Source organism: Gavia stellata, chromosome 11 (genome assembly GCF_030936135.1).
Source record: "Gavia stellata isolate bGavSte3 chromosome 11, bGavSte3.hap2, whole genome shotgun sequence".
Taxonomy (NCBI): Eukaryota; Metazoa; Chordata; class Aves; order Gaviiformes; family Gaviidae; genus Gavia; species Gavia stellata.
In genome coordinates this window covers 23,968,664-23,992,157 of record NC_082604.1, presented here as the reverse complement: position 1 = coordinate 23,992,157, position 23,494 = coordinate 23,968,664, and the positions used below count along the sequence as shown (strand labels likewise).

The 23,494-nt window shown below is 40.8% G+C and overlaps 1 protein-coding gene across 1 annotated transcript in view; it reads right to left on the bottom strand.

Annotated features, from left to right (window-relative positions):
* SPATA16 (spermatogenesis associated 16) overlaps positions 1 to 23,494 on the bottom strand; it is a 98,549-nt gene that overhangs the window by 7,756 nt on the left and 67,299 nt on the right. The window contains 5 exon segments of the mRNA XM_059822873.1: positions 5,725 to 5,805; positions 10,266 to 10,430; positions 17,496 to 17,608; positions 17,842 to 17,988; positions 21,139 to 21,286. Of these exon segments, the coding sequence (XP_059678856.1) occupies positions 5,725 to 5,805; positions 10,266 to 10,430; positions 17,496 to 17,608; positions 17,842 to 17,988; positions 21,139 to 21,286 (654 nt within the window).

Below are 23,494 nucleotides of genomic sequence, written 5' to 3'. Positions count from 1 at the left end.
CTCAGTGCCAGGTTAAAAACCTCTGCCATAGTTTCTCCTTGTCCCTCTCAAGGCTGTTGCTGATTCTGAATTAATCCTTTCCAGAATGTCTTAATATGTTTTCTCTAATCTTAGCATGAAGCCCATCTTTGGTCAAGTCTAACAAAAATTTTTGCATTTCTACCTGGTCGCTCTGCTCTTCGTTTCCTTCACTCTCGGTCTACCTGAATCAGTGCCACTAACATTATTTTCCTTTTGCATTTGCACTTTTCCGACTTCATTACACATCAGATACTACATGTTAGACTTCCACTCCTGTTCCAGAAAATGTGCGTTTCCTATCCTTTCCCATCCTTTGCTTTCCCTCTCCCTTCACACAGTGGGCCCATGCCTTCATAAAACACGCGGCTGCATCACGAGAGAACAAACCAGGAACCACTTTCCTTCTATTAGTTCAGGAATAGCCAAGTTGACTCAAGAGAGCGCCCCAAAACGCAACAACTTTTGAAGCCTGCATGCTCTGAGAACAAGCGCAGTTCCCTGTGGCTGTGGCATGGGCTTGGATGACTTTACAAGGCGTTACAAAGTCATATACATCAAATAACCGTCTTAGAAGCCAGCATAATACTATTCAGCAACACGTCCACTTTCCGTCAATGTACTATGAATCTCCCTCCTTGCTTCTCTGGCTGACCGAAAGCACAGCAAGTCTATGGCCCTTTTCCATGGCTTGGTTTTCAATTAAGAGATAATGTCAGTGGAAGAGCACAGTTCATCAGATAGCGTTCCCCTGCTGTTGCAGAAGGCAGACGTGTAGTAAGCAGAGGTCAACTACTGAAAATCTCTGTGCCTGGCTAAAAGATTATATAATATGTTAGGCTAATTTTACTTCATTTCATATTCACATATATTAGTGCAGCTTTTGTCATATACTTATCCTTATGTAAGTTACATCTGTTCTTTTATTCACTCATCCATGTTTGCTCTGCTTTCAGATTTATGAAACAAGCATTCCACTGAGCTCAGCAAATGATGGGCATAATAACTTATCTAAATTGCAAAGTATGTGATGCCCTTGAGGTAAACTCAGATGTGAAGGTTTTATGAAGTGTCTCACATGTGGAAGTGTAGGAAAGTGTTTATTTGCCAACTCCCGTCTATCCTTTGGCTGTTCAAATGATGGTAAGAGGATCCTATGAAACTGCTATGAAAGCCTAGGGGCTAAATGGAGAAGTAGAACTACATTATTATCTTCATAGGGGAAGCAGAGCCATACTGGCACTTGCACTTACTTGGCTCTCTCTTTGGATATCAAAAGTTTCTGCTTGATAGGCTCTAAAGTATCTATTTAATGAAATGCCTCTCACTGTAACAATATTGTGAGGCTTTATTAATGAATTTATTCTTATGAGATAGGAAAGTAATCTCTTTTTATTTCTTTATTTTTTTCTCTTACAAGACTGCAGAGAAACAAAGGCTCTGTAGAGGAAAGGAGGAGCCTTCCTGCTGGTTTATGTATCTGAGATACTCTAAACCCTTCTGCCTGTCTGTAGAGTCTTGCAGTGACCATGTAGTGACCATGCAGAGACCTGGTTCCTTGAGTTACTAAGGGCCAAGCTTTACCGCTAGTCCCAGCATTCATGTTCACAGCAGACTTCACTTACATCATATGTAACTCTGTCAGCAAAGAAACTAGTCAATAATGGCCAGACCTGGCTATTACGGTAGTGCCTCCACCTGCTTAAGACCCAGTGGCTGGACTGAGTTTTGTGGGACTGAGACAAATCATCAGGTTAGAGCCCCTTAATTTCTCTTGGAAGTGTCCTGTTCATTGCTGCTGAGCCTTATGCATCAGAGGTCATTGCTCAAACTGCTGGGCTAAGTCAGTCTTGTTAAAATAACAATTTGAATTAAGAAGTGAATTTACATCTTAAAGTCCAGTAAGCAAAAATACATTTCTACCTCTGTTCGCTGGTGAAAAATTAAGCCTCTTTAAAAGAGGAGGTTTGATGCTCTTTCCCATAGCGTTTCCTACTGACTGCTTTAGGAGGGCTTCCCATTCATCAAGGTGGCATTCTCATGAAATGCTGATGGTGTGATATTTTAGTACCTTCGTGACTCAACCTATAACACAGTTTGGACAGAGCCAGTAACTAAAAAAAATTGCTAAGCCCTAGCATGTTGCCTTGAGTCCTCTGTAAGCCCAGCAGTCTGGCCACCAGCAAGTTCAGTTTGGGAATTTCTGACAAATATAAAAAGAAGGGAGGCAGTAAAAAATTTTTTAGGAGAATGTTCCTGAGGTAGACTGGGACTCAGTCCCTCTGTTAATTGCTTGAAAGGTCTTTTAGACCCAGGTGTCTGTTTCCCCAAATTACTAATACAAAGCTCAGATTTTATCCAGGGGACTGCAAGGAAAAGTGTCAGTAAAATCCTGGAGAATAGGGATTTCAGGAGACTGACCTAGCCTGTTTTTTCTGCCTCCGAGGCCTTCTTCAGGGATTTCTAGTATGTGGGTAAAGCCTCTGTAGGAGGATGTTTCTTAATCTCCCAAGGTAATCTAGGCTCTCCTGGGTCAGCTCTGCTTGTGGCTGGAGAGCCTGTAGCCTGGTAATACCGAGAAAGGCATCTTCTGTGCAGTGATGTTCTCTTTTCTCCAGCTAATTATGAGGTCATTTTTAATTTCTTTGTATTTAAAGCTTCCAAAAATAATCAGCCCATTTGACAAATTATTTCGCTTAAAAACATACATTTGTCAGTGAATTGGATGAGCAGCGCAGCACCCACAACACTTAAAGCTGCACGTATATTATTACCTTGTCAGTCCTGTAAATTCAAAATTGCCCAGATTAATTTGAAACTAACTTGATAAGCCCTCCACTGTGACAAAAGGAAAAGTGTCTGGGTGTCAGGCTTCGTGCCCTTCTATGTCAGATTTCAGCCTGAATGATTTTTTTATGGCTGACTCTAGAATATAAAACTTCGAAAACTGTGGTTTGTAATGGCAATTCTGACAGACCCTTTAACCATTTGGAAAATAGGCGCTACTATAATTCTGCTGCATTAGAGAAAAATTTTGAGTGCTTTCATTAGGTGCAACAGCTGTTTCTATTGCAAAAGCCAAACTTCATCGGTGGTAGTGTAGCTGTCAGCTTTCCAGAGTTTTGCATTTATAGCTGATTGTATAAACTCCTTTATGTTCTTTTTCACTTTCCAATATATGTAAATTAATTCAATAGCAAAAATACAAATAACTACCTTGTAACTAGATCTGTGTGACGGTTCTTTGTAGGCTCCTACAATCAGCGTCATGTGATAAGCGAACTGCGAAATACTGAACTTTTCGCAATGGTTCTAGCACAACTGACATGCAGTAATCCACACCACATCAATTTTTAATCATCACATTTAATCCTCCTTCTTAGTAATGTGTTAGAGTTCTTTAACCTAGCGTAACATTCTTAATTAGAGCTGATTTAAAAAAAACCCCACAAACCAACAAAAAATCTAACTAAAAAATCCCTAAGCTCCCTGAGTGTTTTCCTGTCTCCTCTATTTAAAGAGATTTTTTTCCTAAGAATGCGCTGAATATGCTGAAATTAAATTTTGGAAAAAAAGTAAAGTAGAAAAGAAATATTTGATGATGCTTTTCATTTCTGTGTTCTGGTATAATATAGAAAAATATTTTTGTATTATGAAACAAACAGCGAGTTCTGCTTGGAGCAAGATGCCTCAAGTCAAATAGTTATCTGAGTTGTCAAAAATGAAACGCAAAACTATATTCAGAGTGCAAACAAATTTTGAAGCACCAAATTTTAAAATGGCAGAGAGCAGATTTTCACGGATTCAGTAAATTTTGTTCCCAAATATTGAATTATGCACAGTTTCATGTGTCATAATATGGGATACCAGTCCATCTTTAAATGTTAGCTTGATTTCCATTAAGATAATACTGAAAGTAAAAGTATCCAGAGAAATATAAAGGATGTGCGTACATACATAGGAATACACCGAAAGAAAACACTTTGTTTTACTGAATTTACAGTGAAATATTAGCCAGCACCTGTTGAAATATGTGGGAATCTTTTTTGGTAGCACCAACAAGCTTTTAATGAGCCTTTAATAAATATTTAGATATTTGTGCACTTGGTCTAACTTTCAGCCGCAATCCTTTCTCAGCTGCCTCTGAACAGTGGTTGTTCAGAGGTGTGAGAATCAGGCTGGTTAGTCAAACACCCAACTGCGGATTAAAATCCTGACGTTTGGAAAACTGCCTTTGACATTTAAGTCTGTTGTCTGAAAATGGGAAGGATAAGTGCTACAGAAGTACAGGGAATAGGCTATTTGTAAATATATCATTGACTTTTTGCATTCATCTTGTTATCAATATTTATTATATATGGCAGGAAATATATATGTAATTGTATAAATATAGATAACTGCATATCATACGTGGCATTTGTGTTGCAAAAGATTCTCATACGATCTGTAGGCAGGTGTGAGAGATTTAGAGGCTATTCTGGCACAATGTAAAAGTGGTATGAATACTTATCCTTTGTTTTGCCTCATGAGCTTTTGAAAGAGATGAAACCCAGACCGTCTATAATTTTTGGCATTTAGGTTTTGGCTACTTTCTGAAAGCATTCTGTACTTGGAAAACTTTATTAAGAGCCACTGATCTGACAGCTAACCGAGACACTACACCTACTCAGACTTTCTCTCAGAGGACATGCCTTCTAAAATTTTAATTCAAATCACTTGGAAATACCTTGTCCCTCCACCCCTGTGATTTCTTTCAGACATCTCTGTCTTATTTGCTTATCCTGGTTATGCTGACTCAGTGCAGCCAGGGTTTGGGTTTTCAGTATCTTCCCTGAGATCTGTCTGTGAACCCTAAATCCCAAAGAGGGACAATTTCAAGCCCCACCAGTGCCGAAATTCAAACCCTCTGTTCTCCAGTCTCCCACCACAGCTGCAACCCAGAGTGAGCGTGCGTCCGTCTGGGATCTGACGGAGCCGTAAGACATAGGGTAAGACCAATGCTTTGAACCACAAGCAAAGTTTTCCCTTCCTGGTGATGCATCGCTCTCCTTTTCCTCAGAAGTGGCTGGATGTTGATGGTGTTGAATGCCCAAAGCTGTGATTTGCTCTGGTTTGAAAGACTTTGTAAAAATGTAAGATACCCCTATTACATCCCAGCCTGACCTATTATTCATTATGTCGGGTCAGATTCATCAGAGAACCAACACAAGACTCCATGCATTTCACAAATCCTTTAAGAATTAAATTGACCGGTTGCTGTGCAGAGACTCCAGAAAGGCATTTACATATCTTTTACCTCTCACATCACCAAAGCCTCATTTGAGCTCCACTAAGGGACCTAATTTGTTGGGCTGAATTTTGTTCCCTAACAACTCTCCCCACACCCAATTAGCACAGTACCCCATATGAAAAAGATAGAAGAGAAGTGTAATTACCAGCCAAAAATAAGCTATACAGGGTTGGGTTTTTTTGCATTAGACAACCACATGGGACTATTAACATGGACAAAGATCAACCATAGGGGCTAAAGCAAATAATAAATATGTATTTGTGGTTAGTGCCTGAGCACTAACAGAGTTCAAGGCATGCAGTCAGGTTTCAAATGGCACCTACTTTCTCTTCTATCTTTTGAACAGATACCGCTCAGGTGGACATTTACTCCCCAAGGAGCAATATACACTCCTGCCCTTTGCTGCGGGTTTTTACCTCCTGAATTTCATTCCACACACGTCTTTTATCACTTCTTCCTTCAAGGGTGTCCATGGCATCTGCCATTAGTGACTGCAGCTGTGGCACCAAGATAAAAATTATCAGTGTGGAATTCACACAGAAATAACTTCTCTAAATACACAGATTAAAACCTAATTAAAAAATCATTTGTACGCTGATGATTTTATTACTCATCTTTCACACAATGAGCACTGCCACCTCATCTTTGCTTCAGCCATTACACTGTATTATTGTGGATATAGAATACTTAACGGGAAAAAATCCTCTGGAAAATTTGTATTTAAGCCTATACGTTTTAATGCAGTAAATGTTTATACTTAGTAAAGGAAGAGTTGGGTTGTAAAGAATAAAGGCTCCATATTTCATTCTTTAGCTGTCTGGGTTATTCTGTGTCGTACATGAATGCTTTTTAGTATTTTCTCCCAAGGCTAATGTATCATAATTTAAAGCAGCGTGTAAAACCTCACAAGGGGACAACGCTAAAGCTGAGATGCTTTTACTGTAGCTGGAAGTATCTAGCTCATTTTCCCTGCTTTTACTACTCTTTTTCTTTGGCAAACCCTCCCTTCTCCCCATCATTCAGCATAACAGAGCATAAAACCAAGGCTGACAATTTCTAGAGTAAACTATAAAAAGAAGCTGTAGGAAAATACTTGTTAATCAGTCCTTAGTGTTAGAGGGAAGGCTAAAAGTCAGGTTAGTCGTAGTATTGCCTCACTCCAGTACTCTTCCAGGTTAGTCATAGCATTGCCTCACCCTGCACCCTTCCCAAACACTTGAGAATGTTTCAGTTGCTCTTCAGTAACAGAGAGCCAAGGGTTGGATCCAGGGTGTCCTCCCGTGAGCAGCCATTAGCATCAGTGTTTAGGAACGAACTGGGAGAAACTTGTATTTACCACCTGTGATATTGCTGTGCTCTATTAGATGTATTCCAAAATGTTTAATTGGTTAAAGTGAACCCAAACAATAGTTTTTGGTGTCTCTTCCCAAATTTGTTACTCATTACAAGTAATTGGACAGTATAAGCATAAGCATTCATAGAGAAATTGTCTCTTCTTTCTGTACCCAGACAGGCAGCAGTCTAATATGAGTTCATAAGGTGTTGAAACTTAAAACATCGGTGTTTAGGCTCATAGGTGCAAGATACAAAAATGCTGCCTTGGGATTCAAGGAGCAGCTCTGTATTTCCTCAAGTTTACCTTTGCATTCAGGTTTTTGAAGTTAAAATTCTTTGTGTACCAAAACTGGACAAAGGAGGCAGGAATCTTTTTTTGAATTTCTAAATGAATTTGCTACGGTCAGTTCCAGCCTGCTTTCTCTGGGCTTGTGCAGCCATTAAGTTGAATCTTATTGGTCCAAATATTTGATGTTTTAAGAAGTCATGCATTAGTATTCATGAAAAACAAAACTGCAAATTTCTGCCTCTGACTTTGATGCAAACAGAGTCAAGAACCTGTCAGAAATTTTCCATCACAATACTTTTATGACAGATAATCTCCTTCTATGAATCCCGAATGGACACAGCCCAGAGATTAAGGGTATTAAGGGCAGAATGGGCAAAGCACAGATCCTGCATCAAACCAGGCAGAGGAGGGACCCATTAGGGGAAGAGGAGGATTTCTCCATTGTTTTTCTTGGAGTGATTCTCTCTGAAGAACTGGTCAAACAGCAGCTGCCGGGGCAGGGACCAGGACATCGGTCTGTCACCCGCAAGGGACTGCTCTGACAGCCCAACTGAGCTGGGGACCTCGCTGCTTTGGGCAAGAAGTTGAAATAAGAAACCTTTCCAATTAAAGTTTCACTGATATTGATAGATGCCAGGGAAAAGTTCCCATCGTCTGCTCTGGTTTTAATTTTTATCACCCAAAGTTTTTCACCAGCTCTACTGGCAGAGAAAATGTGCGTGCAACAAGAGCGGGCAGTTGGTAAACCACAGTAATTCTCCCAAAGCTGGTCTTTTTGGAAAATCCCCTCCAAGGAAAAATGCTGCATTTTAAAAAATATCTTGTCCTCATTTGATTTTAAATTGAAATAGATTTTTGCTTTTTTAACAAGCTTTCATCTTGATTTATGATGTACAAATACGGTGACATGGAAATAATAAACCTTCAAAAGGTTTTCTTCAGGGTTTTTCCCCACTTACATTCAGCTATTCAAGCTAAGTGAAATTTTTATTTTCCCAGGGTCTATGAATAAATACTGGTCTAAAAAGGCCTCAGTTGAGATTCTCTGTGCCATAGATTAGGACTCTATTTATTTAGTTGCAGGAAGACATTTACGCAGAAGAGTTTATAATTGAAATGCCTTTGGGATCCTTGCTGTATCAGTGCAAATTGCACTATCATAAATTGAGTGTGCTTTAAACTTTATACAACTTATACTGTATGTGATAATAAACATTTGGCATCTTTAGCATTTTCTAACTTGCACAATTTAAGTGCCTTGCTTGGTCATAACGTCTTATCTCAGTTTTACCAATGTAAAGTCAGAATGACCTCAGAGGAATTACTTTACATTTTTATTAGTACAAGTGAGATTAGAATTTGGCCAGCTCAATTTTCTTCATGGAAAAATTTAGAGATCTCTTAGAAATGTTGCTGAAGAGTGAAAAGCACGTGGAGTCAGCATGCCTGCTGTGATTCTGAGCCCGTGGATGCGGGGGGGCTGCCTCTGTAGCATCCATTGAGGGCTGCTGAATCACACCAGTACAGCCCAGTCCTGCAAAATGTTTCATCCTGCCTGGACCCCAGTGAAATGAGGAGGATGACAGGTAGGCCGAGCAAATGACGATCTTGTGATCGGTCCCTGGACGGTTTGGGCAGACCCAATGATGGGCAGCAATGTTCCGTGCTTGATGCGGTTGTGATGTCGCAGGGAAACGGTCCCTACTGGCATAAGAGGGGCCTGTGCCATGCGGGCTGATGCCACCAGGAAAGATAAAGCCCATTAATCACTCCCTGGTGAAGCCACTCTGCAAGTTCTTGCTTGCAGTCTTCTGCCTTAACTCTGTGGTGCCTGAAGTTCACTAAAATATTCTGGCTGCAAAGCACCCGAGCCTCCATTTGCACACAAATATATTTTACAGCAGGATGACAGGACAAAGAGAAAAAAATGAATGCTGCATTAATACATTTTAATGCTCTGGACAGGATAGCTGCTAGAAATTTTCTGCGTTTATTCTTTATTCTTTCATTTTTACCTTGGGCTCAGTAAACAAAGTGTATGTGTTTCGTTGAAAGTTTTACACTCTGTCACTTAAATCTCCCAGCACGGACCCTTGTTCTGCCCAGTCCAACCCCTAAGAGACAGAAGACCTTTGCTTGGGTGACCTAGAGCCTCCCCCAAAAAGCTTTCCGGGGAGGTCAGGCTTATGATTACTACATGACAAGATACAGGCAACGGCGTAATAGCCTATGCCTAACGTGTGATGTACTGAAAATATTGTACCCTGGAGAAAAACCTATCACTGAAATATGTACCAATAACTCAAGACCCTTTAGTCAGCCTTGAAATGTGGGCCTGCTGAAGTTTAATACTAGAAAACTTGCATCAAAAGGAGAATGTCTTTTAATAACACAGTTTCTTCGCAATGTTGTTTCCCCTTATCTCGAGCCCAGACTTCAAAGTCTGGCATCCACCTCCTGCAGTTGCAGGCCACTGCTCGTCTTCCCTAAAGCAAGCTGCTGTGAAGCTTTAATTCTACAGAGCTTAGGAGCTTTACAGGACTGCAAACAAATGTCAAGGGACCAGCTTTGGGAAAACCAAGAGGTTTTAGTGAACCGAAGTTGGATCATCAAAATTGGACTGCATTTAAAATGCAGGGACTGTGGAGGGACTGGTGGTTTTGGTTTTGTTTTTTTTTTTTTTTCCCCTAAAATGAAATGCTTAAAATTTGCATGATTGTGAGCTCCCTCCCTCCCCCATCAGAAAACCCACCAGCCTCGTGGAGGAATAACCATACAGTACTTTTTGATTGCAGGTTATCAATATACTATCAAGCTATTAATGACTCTAGTCTTGGAACAGCCCTGCTACCATCGCTGCCCTCATTTTACCAAGGGAAAACAAAAGCATAGCGGGTAGACAGGTTTATTCAGAGACAGGGAGCAAGTTGTAGATGGAGCCAGGAAAGAAAATCTTTTCTCTCCTTCTCCCCTCTCCTCAGCTTTAACTAGATTCGTCCTGTTTTGCTGCAGGTGGCTTCTGATGTTAGCTATCTTAAAGTAGCACGATCTGAATAATTGCAATCATTTTCCCAGACTGATTTGGGGAGGTTTGGGGGAAAAGAAGAGGTTTTAAAAATATGCCTACAGATGAGTCATGCTGCTTCTATAAAAGTCATCCTTGCAGGTGATTAGCACCTCCTCTGACAAGGCACTGCAGTTGGATTTTAAAACTACTTCAGGTCTGCGCATTCGAAAAATGACTTCCAGAGCAAATTGCAGTGCAGTGCTCTGCCCCAACCCTTCCCTCCCTGCCTCTAAAGGCCAAAACAAGTATTAGAAATAAATACTTACCAGTTTGGCATCCTGCCCACCGGTGTCCTGCAGGTAGGGAACGGTTGCTAGCTCAGCCATCGCTTGATTAATCACTTGGGTCTCTTCCTCGACTCTCTGCAAATGGCCGAGGAGGCTGGCGTAATGCAACTTCTCTATCCCACGTGAACACGCACAGAGATTGTCCTGTTTTCTCAGCAAAAGCAAGTGGGTTAGAGGAGAGTCGCGGAAAACACACTTATCCTTTGAGTCCTATGCCTTGAGGCTTATCATCATATATATTTGTGCCGGTAATACTATAAGCAATATGGCATCCAGCACCTTTAAGATAATGCTGCTGACAACCTTTATAGAGGAAAAAAAAATACTTTCTCTCCACAATCTCCCTAGTAGTACTAGAAAAATAAATATGTAGACATAATATATGTGAAGGGAAGACAGAAGATAACAAACATGAATGCAATTTTCTCATTTGGAAATGGCTTTTCCATAATCCCCTCTGTTAAATATTATCTGACTTTTATGGATTGCTTTTAAAGTTTCAGTGAAGAGGTGGAGGAAACCGTGTAGTGTGTCAGCTTATGGTTTGTTTGCAGACTAGGCAAATCCATAGTTTTCAAATATATAACCTTGAGGGACTAAAACCTGCAGAGGTGGTCTCTGATCCTCCAGGCAGCTAGGCACATGGTAAATTTTAAGCATGTGAATACAGAAACTCGGCCAAGTGCTTGCATAAAATCTCAGCACCTGCTGAAGTGTTTGATGGATGGCAGCCTTACCACCATATTTTCAAAAATATTCTGATGCCAAAAATGCAAATAAGTGCCCTACTGAGATTTTCAAAAGCAATTTGGCCTAGATTCCCGACGAGACGTAGCCATTGCATATCTGAATGCTCAGCCCTTCCGAGTGAAATTTCCATTCATCTAATCAGGGTTTTGAACATATTTAAGTGCCTGAAATTCCAAGAATTGGCATCAATTTTCAAAACCACTTCCACTATTTTTAGCAGACCTTTGTTTTGGCAGTTGCACACTGATGCTGCCATTTACATACACTTTGAGGTAGGTGATTTTAAGTCCAATCGTATGTTGAACAGGGTGAATGGAAAGTTTTGAACGACATCTATTTTTCAATAAATGGTGTCCTGTTTTTAAAATTAACTTCTCTTGGCAAAGAATCTTGATCTTTTGGTTTGATCTTGATCTTGGTTTTGCAGAAATTTGCATTAGGCAAGCATCAGGTGTTATCAAAATGACTATCAACATAGTTCTTGTATCAAGTCTAAGAATTTAATAACAATGCTGTTCTTGCTTTCTATGCACCTTAGAAGAATAATAATGGAAAAAAGCTTAGTTTTCTTTTAATTCTAGAAAAATCCAAATAATCCTGGTATAGTTAATTTTACCCCTTTTAATATAATACCTAATATACTTGTAAAATAGTATGAACTAAAAGACCATGCACTGGAGACCAATGGCAGGAATGCAACTACAATCTGAAAGCAACTGAAAAAGAAAGAGCTGAGCCAATGAACTGGTATTTCCATTAGCTGAAGGAGAGAATCAGGCACTGCACAGGGAAGAGGAGCTCTGGTCAGCAGTTCTCCAGAGTATTGCAGATAGCTCCAGTCAGCTGTGTTTGGAGAGGTTAATTTAAACCCAAGCATCATGGAGCAGAGAAGCCAGCACGGTAGGAGATACCTCTTTTGAGAGAAGTGTGGTTTGATTAGTCTATTAATGAAAATGCCAAGAGCTTATTATTCTTCTCAATAAACATAATGCAGGGCTAAATGCCAAAGAGAGCAAACAACTGAAAAGGCAAGGAGAGAGATAAAAGACAATGATAACAGAAGGGCCATTGTGTATAAATAGGTACAAATAAGACTGGGGTGGCAATTAAGCTTCTTATAATTCAGGTTGAAGGTCTGCAGTGTGTTTCAGCAAGAGTAGAAGAGGCAGAAATCCTAACTAGCTCTAGGATGGGTTTTACTCAATTTATGAATAGGATATTATGTGATGCAAGGGTATATAACACCAGGTGATTTGACTTGAGGAGCCAGGAGAGGCCCTCCAGGCCTACCTTCTTATGAACTTCTGTTGACCCACCTCTAAGAAGGGAGACCAGGAGAAGCTTCTTACAAACTGTTTTTATCACTTGAAGAGTCCTTTCCTGAGGACCTGATTTAGCATTAGTAGGAGACATCAGCAAGAAAAAAAAGATTTCTGTGATCTCTGATGTGTAAAATTTTAAGTCTGACACAGTCTAGTTAGCATGGCAGTAAAGCAAGGAACAAAATGGACCCCTGTCTCCACCTGATCGTCGGTGTTTGAAAGCCAGATAGCTGTGTCCCCAGGCAGAGCTGCGTGGATTAAAATAAGGAGAAGCTCTCAGTTAATGAAAGAGAAAGAGAGCTCTTATCAACATGAAATAGTCACAACATTTTAGATGCAGCAAAAGGTTTTTCCCTGCTTTTCTTGAAATCTGCCCAAAACGTTTTTGTGTAAGCACTAAAAAATGAGTATATTGAGTCATCAGCTAAGAAAGCAGGTAAAAATCCTCTCTCATCATGCTGTGTCTGTTGGGGGCTTCTCCAATGATTAAGAAAGTAAAGGCAAAAAGAAAACAATTTTTCCTCTGCTTGACTCTCCAGAAAAATATGAGAGCATGCCACGTAGCTATGGGAAACAAATTGGGCATCTGTGCCAACATGCACTCTGTGGACATAGCAATGCTATTTAAGTTTATAGTAGGTTGGAAGTAAATAAATAAATAACCGCAGCGGGGTTTTTTTTTGAAGGGATTAGAGGAGGTTGAACATTGTCAGAGGTGGCGTTTCAGTGACAATGAAAAATGCAGAAAGAGAAAGTAAATAACCGCTGCTGGCAGGAGAAAAAATTCCACAGGGAGCTGAACCACATGATGAGAATTACATGAACTATAGCAGAATTCAAGGGGCTACTAAGCTGCAGTAAAAAATAAAGTGGCCAAGCAATCAGATGAAGATGAAACCAGCTCAGGTAGGCACAGTGAAGGTTAAATAAAGAGCAAACTTAAATGGAGACTTCAGTGGAAAAGAGTTGGCTCCTTTAACAAAGAGAAGAGATACACATTTGAGGAATCAGGTAGCAAAGGAACCAACAAATGCAGTATATGGAGTCTCAGGTGCATCCTGTTTAGAAATGCAGTAACATATTAAGACAATAAATGATTAAATTGTGATGCTGCTACTTTCTGGATGGGCCTCACCCCTATTGTCCAGTATTCCAAGGAGAATTTAAAGAAAAAAGTAAGTATGAGCAATTGATGGACATTATCTTGAGGACTTTTTATTCATAATGGGCAGTCTTGCCTGAGGCGGGGGTCCTCCCAAGAGAGAGCTTTCCCCAGAAAACTTTTTGCTGCATGAACTCCCTTTAAATTGAAAAAAAAGGTTGTTTATCCCCAGAGGCATCTTTGAAGACCTTCCTTCTAGGAGAGAAATAAGGTCCTGATGCCTGAGGATCAGCCCTGTGACATCCTCATTCCTCTGACTTTGGGATGGAAAAGCATCTACAAAAAGCAGATCAGCCTGTTCTGGATGGAGCTTACCTGCTATTGCTAAATAGCCAGCACTAACAACCAGAGCAAAGACAGGACAGGCTTTCATTGCAAAAAGGAGCTGGAGAGCGTGTGAGAGGAGTGAATCATGTGTCCTTTCATGTATTGAGAATTTTGGGATGATACCCCCACTTTTTGCTTTTCTCTATACTCAGGAAAGGAGTCATCCCTTATGCCACTTCTAATTATAAAGTTTAATTGCTGAGTGCTAAAAAAAAAGAAAAGCAAAGCGGCTGGTCAACCTGGATTTAAAGCAGGATCTGTCATATCCAGTATGTGTGGCATGTTTAGCTATCAGCTTTAAGAGCACCATTTCACAAAAGTCTGGAATGCCCCCCAGTAGTTCTCTTCTATTGTGGAGTCTTTACCACTATTTTTCAGCTCAAATCTGAATGAAGTTATGCCTTACAAGCAGCTCTGTAGTGTATTGCAATAACAAGCAGAAAAAATCCATCATAATGTTTCTTTAATGCCCTTGGTATCCTCCAGAAAACATGTATGCTGAAATCTGTGTGTAGTAAACACTTTCCCTCCACTTGAAAAATAGACAACAAAACAGTGAGATCTGTAAATGTACGCATCATGCTGTGAATCATATGGTAGGTTTTGTTCACCTTTATAATATCAGCAGTCTAATAAGCCCCTCTGGCCACTGGTTCTCCTGTTAAGTAGCATCATGTGCCGTCGACATGGGACTACAGCAGGAGAAAGGCAAACTTGGCGTGTACAAAGCAGCGGAAATTACCCCGGTGAAATCACTTGATAGAATAACCACTTGTCAGTGCTGGTAATCTTGATTGGAGTATGAGCAGCTGAAGGTCTGACTGATATATATTTTTACGGCACATACAATAACCTTTGTGTCATGGTATGTATTTCTGGGTAGATGAAGTTTATGGCATTTCCCCACCAGCAGCCGACAATGCTGCGTGGGGACCAGACTGTGACATCTCCTCTCACACACTGCTTGCTTTACAAAACACAAATGTCCCCTTGATTTAAATGTGACTGGCTGTTCTTTATGAAGAAGGGGGGCCAATAGAAAATGCTTTGCTTTTTTAACCTTTAACTTCACATCTTACCAAGAGTGGTGTGTACATAAATCATATAATTAGCTCTAGGTTGTGTAGCTCAAAACTGAGGTGGAAGAATTGACTTATATTAAGTGTTGCCATCATTTAATAAGCTCTGCTTTAGCACCAAGATATTTTTGTCAAAAAAAAATTGATTAGGACAAGCATTTTGGATAGTACGTTTGCGTCTGCAAATGAAGAAGAGGGCAAAAAGGAACGTTTGTTCTATTAAAAACAAATATATTCTTTTATCTTCTTAAAGTAGGTTGTAAAGCTGGAGTCTGTATCTGAAGGTTGTTTTCCAGAAGTTTTTGGGTTGTGTGACGGAAATATGATGGAATCATATTTCTAGCTTGAAGAATATTTTGGAATACTTTCAAGGAAGCAAAAGTGGCCAAATCTCTGCCAGGTCCATAAAGAGATTTTAATCACCAGGAGCAGAGCAGTTCTGGCTCTGTGCCTATCTGTATTATCAGGTATAATTGGCTTTGTCATTTGCTCTTTGGGTGAGAGGTTCTGTCTTGCCCAGATCATTCAAGGCTATGAAAACCGAAGGGAAAGTGAATATGGTTCCACCGATAATGGCTGTGGAATTTGCAGCTGTTTGTTCTAACTCAGTGATATTTTCTAATGTCTTGGGGCTTTCCTCCTCTCCATTAAAGCTCCCATACTGAGCCCCCGGTGGCTGGTTATAAATCTGTGGGACTATGGTTCAGACCTGTTATCCCGTTCTGGCTGCTGCTGGAGGCGGCACTTGGGTAGACCTTGCCTGAACCACGTGGATGCTATGCTGTCCTCCTTGGAAAAAAGGCGAGTTTGCTGCTGACGTCAGCAGTGCTGGGATTTCACCCTGTATTTTTGGGAGCCCTCTTCTGTTTCAGCAAAAATACTGAAAAGTGTGAGGTGAGGTCTAGAGGTGGTAGAAAATATTACTGTGTAGGAGCGGTGTAAATTCATACAGCTAGTGGGGACTGGCTTGAGCAATTCTAACACACCACTCCGCTCTCATCTTATGTGATCGGTTTGTTTTCTTTTCCGATACCCTGGACTCCAGATGCTATCCTATACCTGGATACCACTGCTTGAACCATGTGGTCCTGTTCCTCCAAATGCATTTACAGAATAGGGTGGTTATGGGGAATCCAAAAGATATCCAATTTCAAAGTTTTTTCTCTTCCTGGTACTCTTTAGAAACTGCATAAATGTAATAGAGGAATCTCACCTCTGAGAACTCTCTGTTATACCCAAAGAGAGAACTGTGGGTCTGAGAATAATTTAGAAAATTAGAGTTTTACTGAGGCTTTCAGAAAGACCAGGGGTTTATTCTGTATCCAGTACCCAACCCACTGTCTATTTATTCTGTATCCAGTACCCAACCCACTGTCTATTTATACTTCTAGCTTCTTAAATGTTTGAAGTGCAATGCACACAGCAATAAGAGACATTTCACTTTCCCAAAGATGCCACTTCTATTAGCCTGCACATCAATAACTTGGGCTTTTGGTCATCTGAAGCCAATATTACATGGCTTCAGGAAAGAACTGGAAAGAAGCAGCTGTGTGTTTCCTTGGGGATGTCTGCCCTCAGCCTGCTCCGCCTGCCTCACACCGATGCAGAAGCTTTATGAGGGCCCATTTTGACGGAGCACTAAGCACCTTTACCTCCCACTAAGCATGTGAGTTCAAGCACTTACTGTTGTTTCATCAGCTGCTCTCTGAGAGTAAAGGAGATATGGCTTCCCCAAATATCTAGCTAATGTTTCTTCCTTGCTAGGGGTTGCTAAGTAGCAGTTTTTGTCAACCTCCTATCTGGTATCAAAACCTAAGAATATAAATCCTGTGATTTGCTAAGACACCCCTGACGAGGAAACGGCTCTGATTCCTTCAACATACAGAAAACTAAAAAACTGTTATTGCTAGGGAAAAAGCGTTAACATTAGCATTTACAATCTGGGGAGGAGAGGCTTCTTCCACTTATTTTCAGGAGAATAATTTAAGAATTGCATTAAAACAGTCTAGTCTACATGCAAATTTGATTTTTGACCTTTTGTGCTAATCAAAAGCCATGGTGCTAAAAAGCTGTGTACATTATTGAAGAAAGTATGGAGTAGAATTAACTAATATACCTTCAATATGGTTGTAACAGATTTGAAGGTTATTTCACATACTTCACTACATAGGGATCAGGATCTAAATCACTAGAAATGCTTCAAGTAGCAATTATTAACTCTTGATGGAGATCCTGGTGATATGTGTAGTGTACTACGGGTATTGAACATAGTAGTTTTGGCGGTTATGTGAAGTAGGGATATAATATAATAGGCCATAAACATTTGAGAAAATTGCATGCAAAGTGATTTTTAAATAGACTGGGTACACTGTTAAATAATTAGGGCTACTTTTTAAAAGTATCTAAAACCCAGTTGAACTCTGTTCCTAATGCCATTCACTGAGCATTTCTGGACACAGGAGGAGCATGTGCAGAATGAATTACCCACCAAAAAGCACATGTCATTCACACACGCACAGGCTTCTGCTGCCACACAAACTACACGCCAGAAAGTGAATTTTATACTCACAGTTAATTTGGTGCTTCTTATAAAATCCATTACTGACACAACCTTTTTCCCAGTGTTATCCCAATATCTTTTTGTTTCTTCTTTTGTGAGAGGACTGAAGGGTGCTTTCCGGTCTAGGAAATGAAATCACAAAACCATATACTGTGTTTATTCATATACGTTTTCCACAGAGGATCTAGCAAGACGATGGGTAAACTGGAGGAGGAGAGAGGAGGATGGGGAGAGCTGTCCGGACGGCTGCTGACACAGAGAAATGGGTCCCGAGAAACCCCCCGACCCCCCTCATATAGCAAGGATCGTGGAGGTCACCCCTGAGCTATCTCAGCTATTAAGCAAGTTGGCGTACCTGAAAAGATTGGCAGTTTTCTACTTGAACACCTTTCCATGATTTTTCCAATATGTTTGTTTCTGAAACCCAGAGTCAGTAAGTACTGCTGGGGAGGCAGGGAGGGCCACTCAGCTGTCTGGGGCAAGATGTGAAGTCCATGAGGATCTGAAATAGGGACACAAAAATAATTTCCGCTGTCACATTGCTTCTCAGTTGCAAGAGAAGTTACTTTTTTGGAGGAAAAAATAGTAAGTTTAAGGAGGAGTGAAATGTAATCCAGAAAGCTTGCCAAAACAAAGGTGACCAAACCAACCCATCCAGCTATAACTGGGTTTTGAAATTCCAGACTTTGCAACCTTTCTCACCAACAGCTTAAATTTTGCTGATGCGTAAGATAAAACAAGTTCTTCCTATTTATGCACTTTTCAATGCTGATCATCCAAAGCATTAATAACTCAACACTTGAGTAACATAACATCCTGATCTTTTAACTGCAAAAAAAGCCCTTTTGTTGTTCCCTGAATTTATGAGGTTTGATTTCCTACGGATTTGTGCTTTTACCATCACCACCACCATAATCCCAGGCTTCCTGCATGTCCTTGCTGATCCACCCAGCTGGCATGTGACAGCCTGTGCTGTGGCTTGTCCGGAGTTTGTGACTGCTACTGCCAAAAAACCTGTGTGTCAGCTGAGTCGGTCTGCCCTGACCTCAGCGAGGACAGATGCTCGAGCAATTGTATAAACCACTTTTCCTTGGGGAACCAGACCAGTCCTTTCCTCCCTCCTCTTCCCCTGCAAAAAATAAACCTAGATTGAATGTCAGTGTCACTTTTCACAAAGGAGTGCTCTGTTTTCAGTGAGTTCTGCTTTTAAGATGCCAGGCTGTGCGGTCACAGTGACAAATGGAGAAACCCACTCAGAGCTCTCCGGACTTACCCCTATATAAATCAAAGCGAGTGGACCTGATATTTCCCTTGCAGCATGTTCTGCTTCTGATGGTTTCTCAATTTTGCAACAAACTGCATTGTGTACTTGGATTTAAATGTGTATCTGCTCCTTTTCCTTGGAAATAAGGAAAACTTTGAAATCAGTTCAGTCCTTACACTCTAGCAGAACGTAGACTAAAATTGGATGGATGATTGTTATGGAATAGGAAGGTTATTTAAAATATGTTCATGAGACATCTGGTATTTCACACCCACTGTTAAAATGGGGCTTAGCTCATGTGAAATACAGACTTGCAGGTCGAAGGCTCAGTGGTACCACACTGACAGGGAGCTAAACTTGTTGCTTGCGATGGTTTTTTTGGCGGGCACTGTGATTTTAGGTCAGATCTGAATAGATAAGTCGAGAAACCCCTACTAGGTTGACTTCACCTAACACTGGTGTGAGTTATCTCAGCATCGAGTCCAGGGAAAGGAGCCGCGTCCGCTCTGTCTGGGAGGGTTTCCAGGACAGAAAGGAGGGAGGCTGGGAGAGGTCCCACCTGTGTGAGACCACTCACACCACTGCACTCTCAAACCCCTGATACCCATACTGTTTTTTCTTGGCTATCTATCCCATTTAATTCCTAGAAACTTCAGTGATCCCAGAACCTGCACTCAGAGAAATTTGTGTAAGATTAAAGCAAGTCTTTTAACCAATAGATTTTTGCAAAGAAACATATCTGAGGGCAGAACTGGCTCTATTCAATCTGTTTTATGATTGACTAAAGTACTATAGGACTGGGATATTTTACATTTTTTTTCCCCCCCCTTTCTTCCTTTTCCTTATTGGGAGGAGTGAGAAAATGACTGGTGACACTTTCAGAGTCATTCAGTGATTTATGAACACAAACTGAGTTTCAGTGCAACACTTGCACACTTTTGCTGCTTATGTGCTCCTGGAAGCCTCACCCTTGCTGTAAATTGAGGGGATTATGTGGAATACGAATTTATCTTTTTTAAAATCAGATTCAGGGAGTTTTATTTTACGCTCTTTTTAATGCCAACAGTTTTGTCCCTGGAAATTCTCCACAAAGTCACATCAGCGAATAAACAGTAGACAGGGATTTTACAACCTCCATGATAGATATGTCCTCATTTTCCCTCTTCAAACAACCCCAAAGCTACTGCCAGAAACCAAATACATGGGTGATCTGCAACTTGCAAAACACGGTCTTGTTTTATACTGGTTTCCTAAAGCAAAACAAAAATGATCAAAACAAGTTTACCAGTGTTAAGTATTTGTACAGTTTTGTGGTGAACAGTTGGTTTCCTAATTCCTATTTGTGTTTTTCAAAGAGATTTTCTTTTCCTCCCCAAAGACACAGTGTGTATCCTTTTGGAAGCCTTATTTATCTGCTGAGTGCTGGGGCTCAGCAGTGCTACACGGACTAAGCCATCGTCTCTGACCTGGGTGTAACTCTTGCAGGGAGCGGGCAGCATCTCAGCCTTTCAGACCACCCCGATGGAAGCGGCAGTGAGGGATGAGCTAGACATCTACTTTGTGTGACGAAGATAGAGGCTTTCTAGAATTTGACCTGAGAAATGTACTTTTCCCTTTACATTTCTCAATCACCAACCTAAAGCCAAACGTTATCAGGGTCAACTGTGTTCCAGGTCACCAGGTTAACGATAGTAAGAAATGCCTTTTATATCCCCCTGCCTCTCCTTTGCCAAAATGTCATGCCCATTCCTTTTGAAATAAGGCTGTGGTCACCAGAATTTAAGTGTCTGTTTACTCCAGGAGATGCTATTTGAGTTCCCTCTGCCAGGAGATGACAACGGGCTCTGCAAAGCCCTTGTTCACTCTGGATCCTACTTGTCTTCAAGAGGCTAAAGGAAACCTGGCTGTCTATTCCCACCCCTGCAGCTGAGATGCTCTCAAAGGTGGCAGTCAGTCCATCAGTGCTTGCAGAAGGGAGGATATTTTTGGAAAGCGAAGGCCCTGCTGCAGGGATGACCGTCGGTGACTGACGGAAAACCACGGTGATGGGAATGATCCTGGGTCTCACTGTTACCCCAATACACTCACTGCAAATGCACCTTTGAAAAAAAGATTAGTTGCAATAATGAAATTCAACAACTGAAACATGAGGTTTTATGGATAAAAATCATCTTTATGGGGATTTGCAGTGTAAAGTCTGTGCTTTGCCTAAGTGCTGATTTGATTACCTAAATCATGTACAATCATACAGCAAATCTCAGAAGTTAATTTCCCCCGCAGAAGTGTAGAAAAGTAAAGGCTTATGCTCCAGGCTCTCTCAAACTCTTTTTGTCAGCCACACACACAAACAGTATACAGTGCTCAAGAGCACGTGAAATCTGCTGTTACCTGTATATATGTGCTCTGTGTAATCAGGGTGCTTTTTAGCAAACATGTCCTTTATCTTGTTTATTTTGTCAGCCTTGACTTCTGCAACGAATGGTGTGTACATAACTGAAAAAGATACCTCTCCAGTGATGGCTTCTTCAATCATAGCCTAAAAAAGGCAAAGAAATGATACATTTCATGTCGGTTAATGGCTAGTTAAAAAAAAAAAAAAGGAAAATAATTACTTTCAGAGATGATATTTTCCCTTTAATAATTGCACAGTCATGCAAAGATAACGTATTTTGTTCTTGAATATTAATTAGAGGGGAATTTAAATTAGTGCCAGAAAACACTGCCTATCTATACTCAGAAAATCAATTTAATGGAGAAAGAACATTTGTAAACAGTTTTCTGTGCAGCAAGTCTATGTCTTCAATGAGGAGAAAAGTATTAGCTAAATTATCTTTTAGATGACAAGAAAAAGTGATTCCATGCTCTCTGAAGGTCACATCTTTCATCTGAGGGTTTTATTCAGTCCTTGGGAGCTGGTTAAACAATACTAAGCATTCATATTACCCCTTGGGTTGGCATGAATCAGACACTGTGCCTATATGGAATATTAGTCTTAAAATATGGCATTTAAACACCATTTGCATTAAGAGTAAAATCTACTCCTGTGCAGAGGGCAACACGAAGCTTATGAACCTTGTCATCCCTTAAAAATGACTCAAATGATGCATTGTGCTGGTCTTATGCGGAGAGGTGGATTTCACACTCCGTGGACTCCAATGAACTAGTGCTGGAACTGCCAGGAGGAGCTACCAGCCTGGAAACAGCCTTGCTTGGTTCTCTTATCGATCCGTGCAAGGGAGGTTGAGCGGCATTCCTCCTGGGTTGGGTTTGCGTAAGACCATGTTCAGTGCTGCTTTGGCTGCATCTGTTGCTAACAAAGATTTTGTCTTCTTGACATGGGCAGTCCTTTCTGGAAACTGGGGGAACTGCAAGGCTTCATTAGTGTATCTTGGCAAAAGTGTAAACATGGTTAACAGTGACAATATTAACATAAGGTTAATAGAGGTGGCCAGAAAAGTACGAGAGGAAAAGATACATACTTTTTAACAGGGGGTATCAATCTTCCAGATCACCTTATACACTGAAGTGATTCACAGAAAGTATCATTATGGGACCAGCTTGGTGTTTTATTGACAAATCCTCACTTTTGTTCTCAAGTCTATCCTCCACCTATGTAAAATTATCCAAGACATAGTGTGCCTCTGTGAGTCATTTGTTTAGCTGACGACTGCTCCCATCAATGCAGAATGGAAGCCTGAGAGTGCTAATTAGTTAAGTATCTGTGTCCTTCTCTTTAATGGCTTTAGACAACAGGTCCTCTGATATGGTCTTATGTCTGTTTATTTCCATCGTGTTTATTGCTATGGGGTACGCAGAAATACCATAGAAATACTATAAATGTTTTGAGCAGATATTGGGATAGGCTGCCATACATGCAGCCTGAGTGCTGTTACACTGAGTACGCTGCCTGGATGTCGAGGGTATCACTGGGGATTTGGTTATATTTTCGATTACTATATTTAGCCATGCCATAATCCTGCATTTACTGGAATGGAAGCAGTCTGGAGTGGGCACTATTTAGCCCTGGAAAATTAACAAGCTTCAAATGTGTGTAATAGTATCATGACCACCCGGGGCAGTAATAACGTGTCGTCGTCCCCCCGCACCCCGTGAGAAGGAGTTCCAGCTTTCCACAGGCACAGCCGTGCTATCCATGGTTAATGCCACAGATCTGGAAGTATCAGACCAGAAAATAGCAAGTGTGTCCTCCTGCCAAGAGCTCGGGGGCCCATGAATGGATCCGTGCCCGTTCCTCCCTGCGGGAATACTTACCAGTCTGCACTGATTTATAGAAAAGTGATTTTAGGATTTCATATTTCTATGGACTTTAATTATCTTGTCGTTCAGGGCCCTTAGAGGATCAGTAGCAAAACAATGGTACTGATCTAGCTTTCCAAGGTACATTTTTAAAAAAGCAGAGGCCTACTTGTTCAAGTTTTACTGAATTTCATGTGTAAATATAGCCACAGAATTAGGTCAGCCTTATTTTGTGTGAGAAGTTGGGTATTCTGCTGATTTTCTAGAGCTTGGCAGCCATTTCCTCATCTGGATTTATCATAGAATCATAGAATCGTTTAGGTTGGAAAAGACCTTTAAGATCATCAAGTCCAACCGTTAACCTAACCCTGCCAAGCCCACCACTAAGCCATGTCCCAAGTGCCTCATCCACACGTTTTTTAAAAACCTCTAGGGATGGTGACTAATATGAGCAGGTGAATGTGTTTTCAGGTGTATCCATACACTT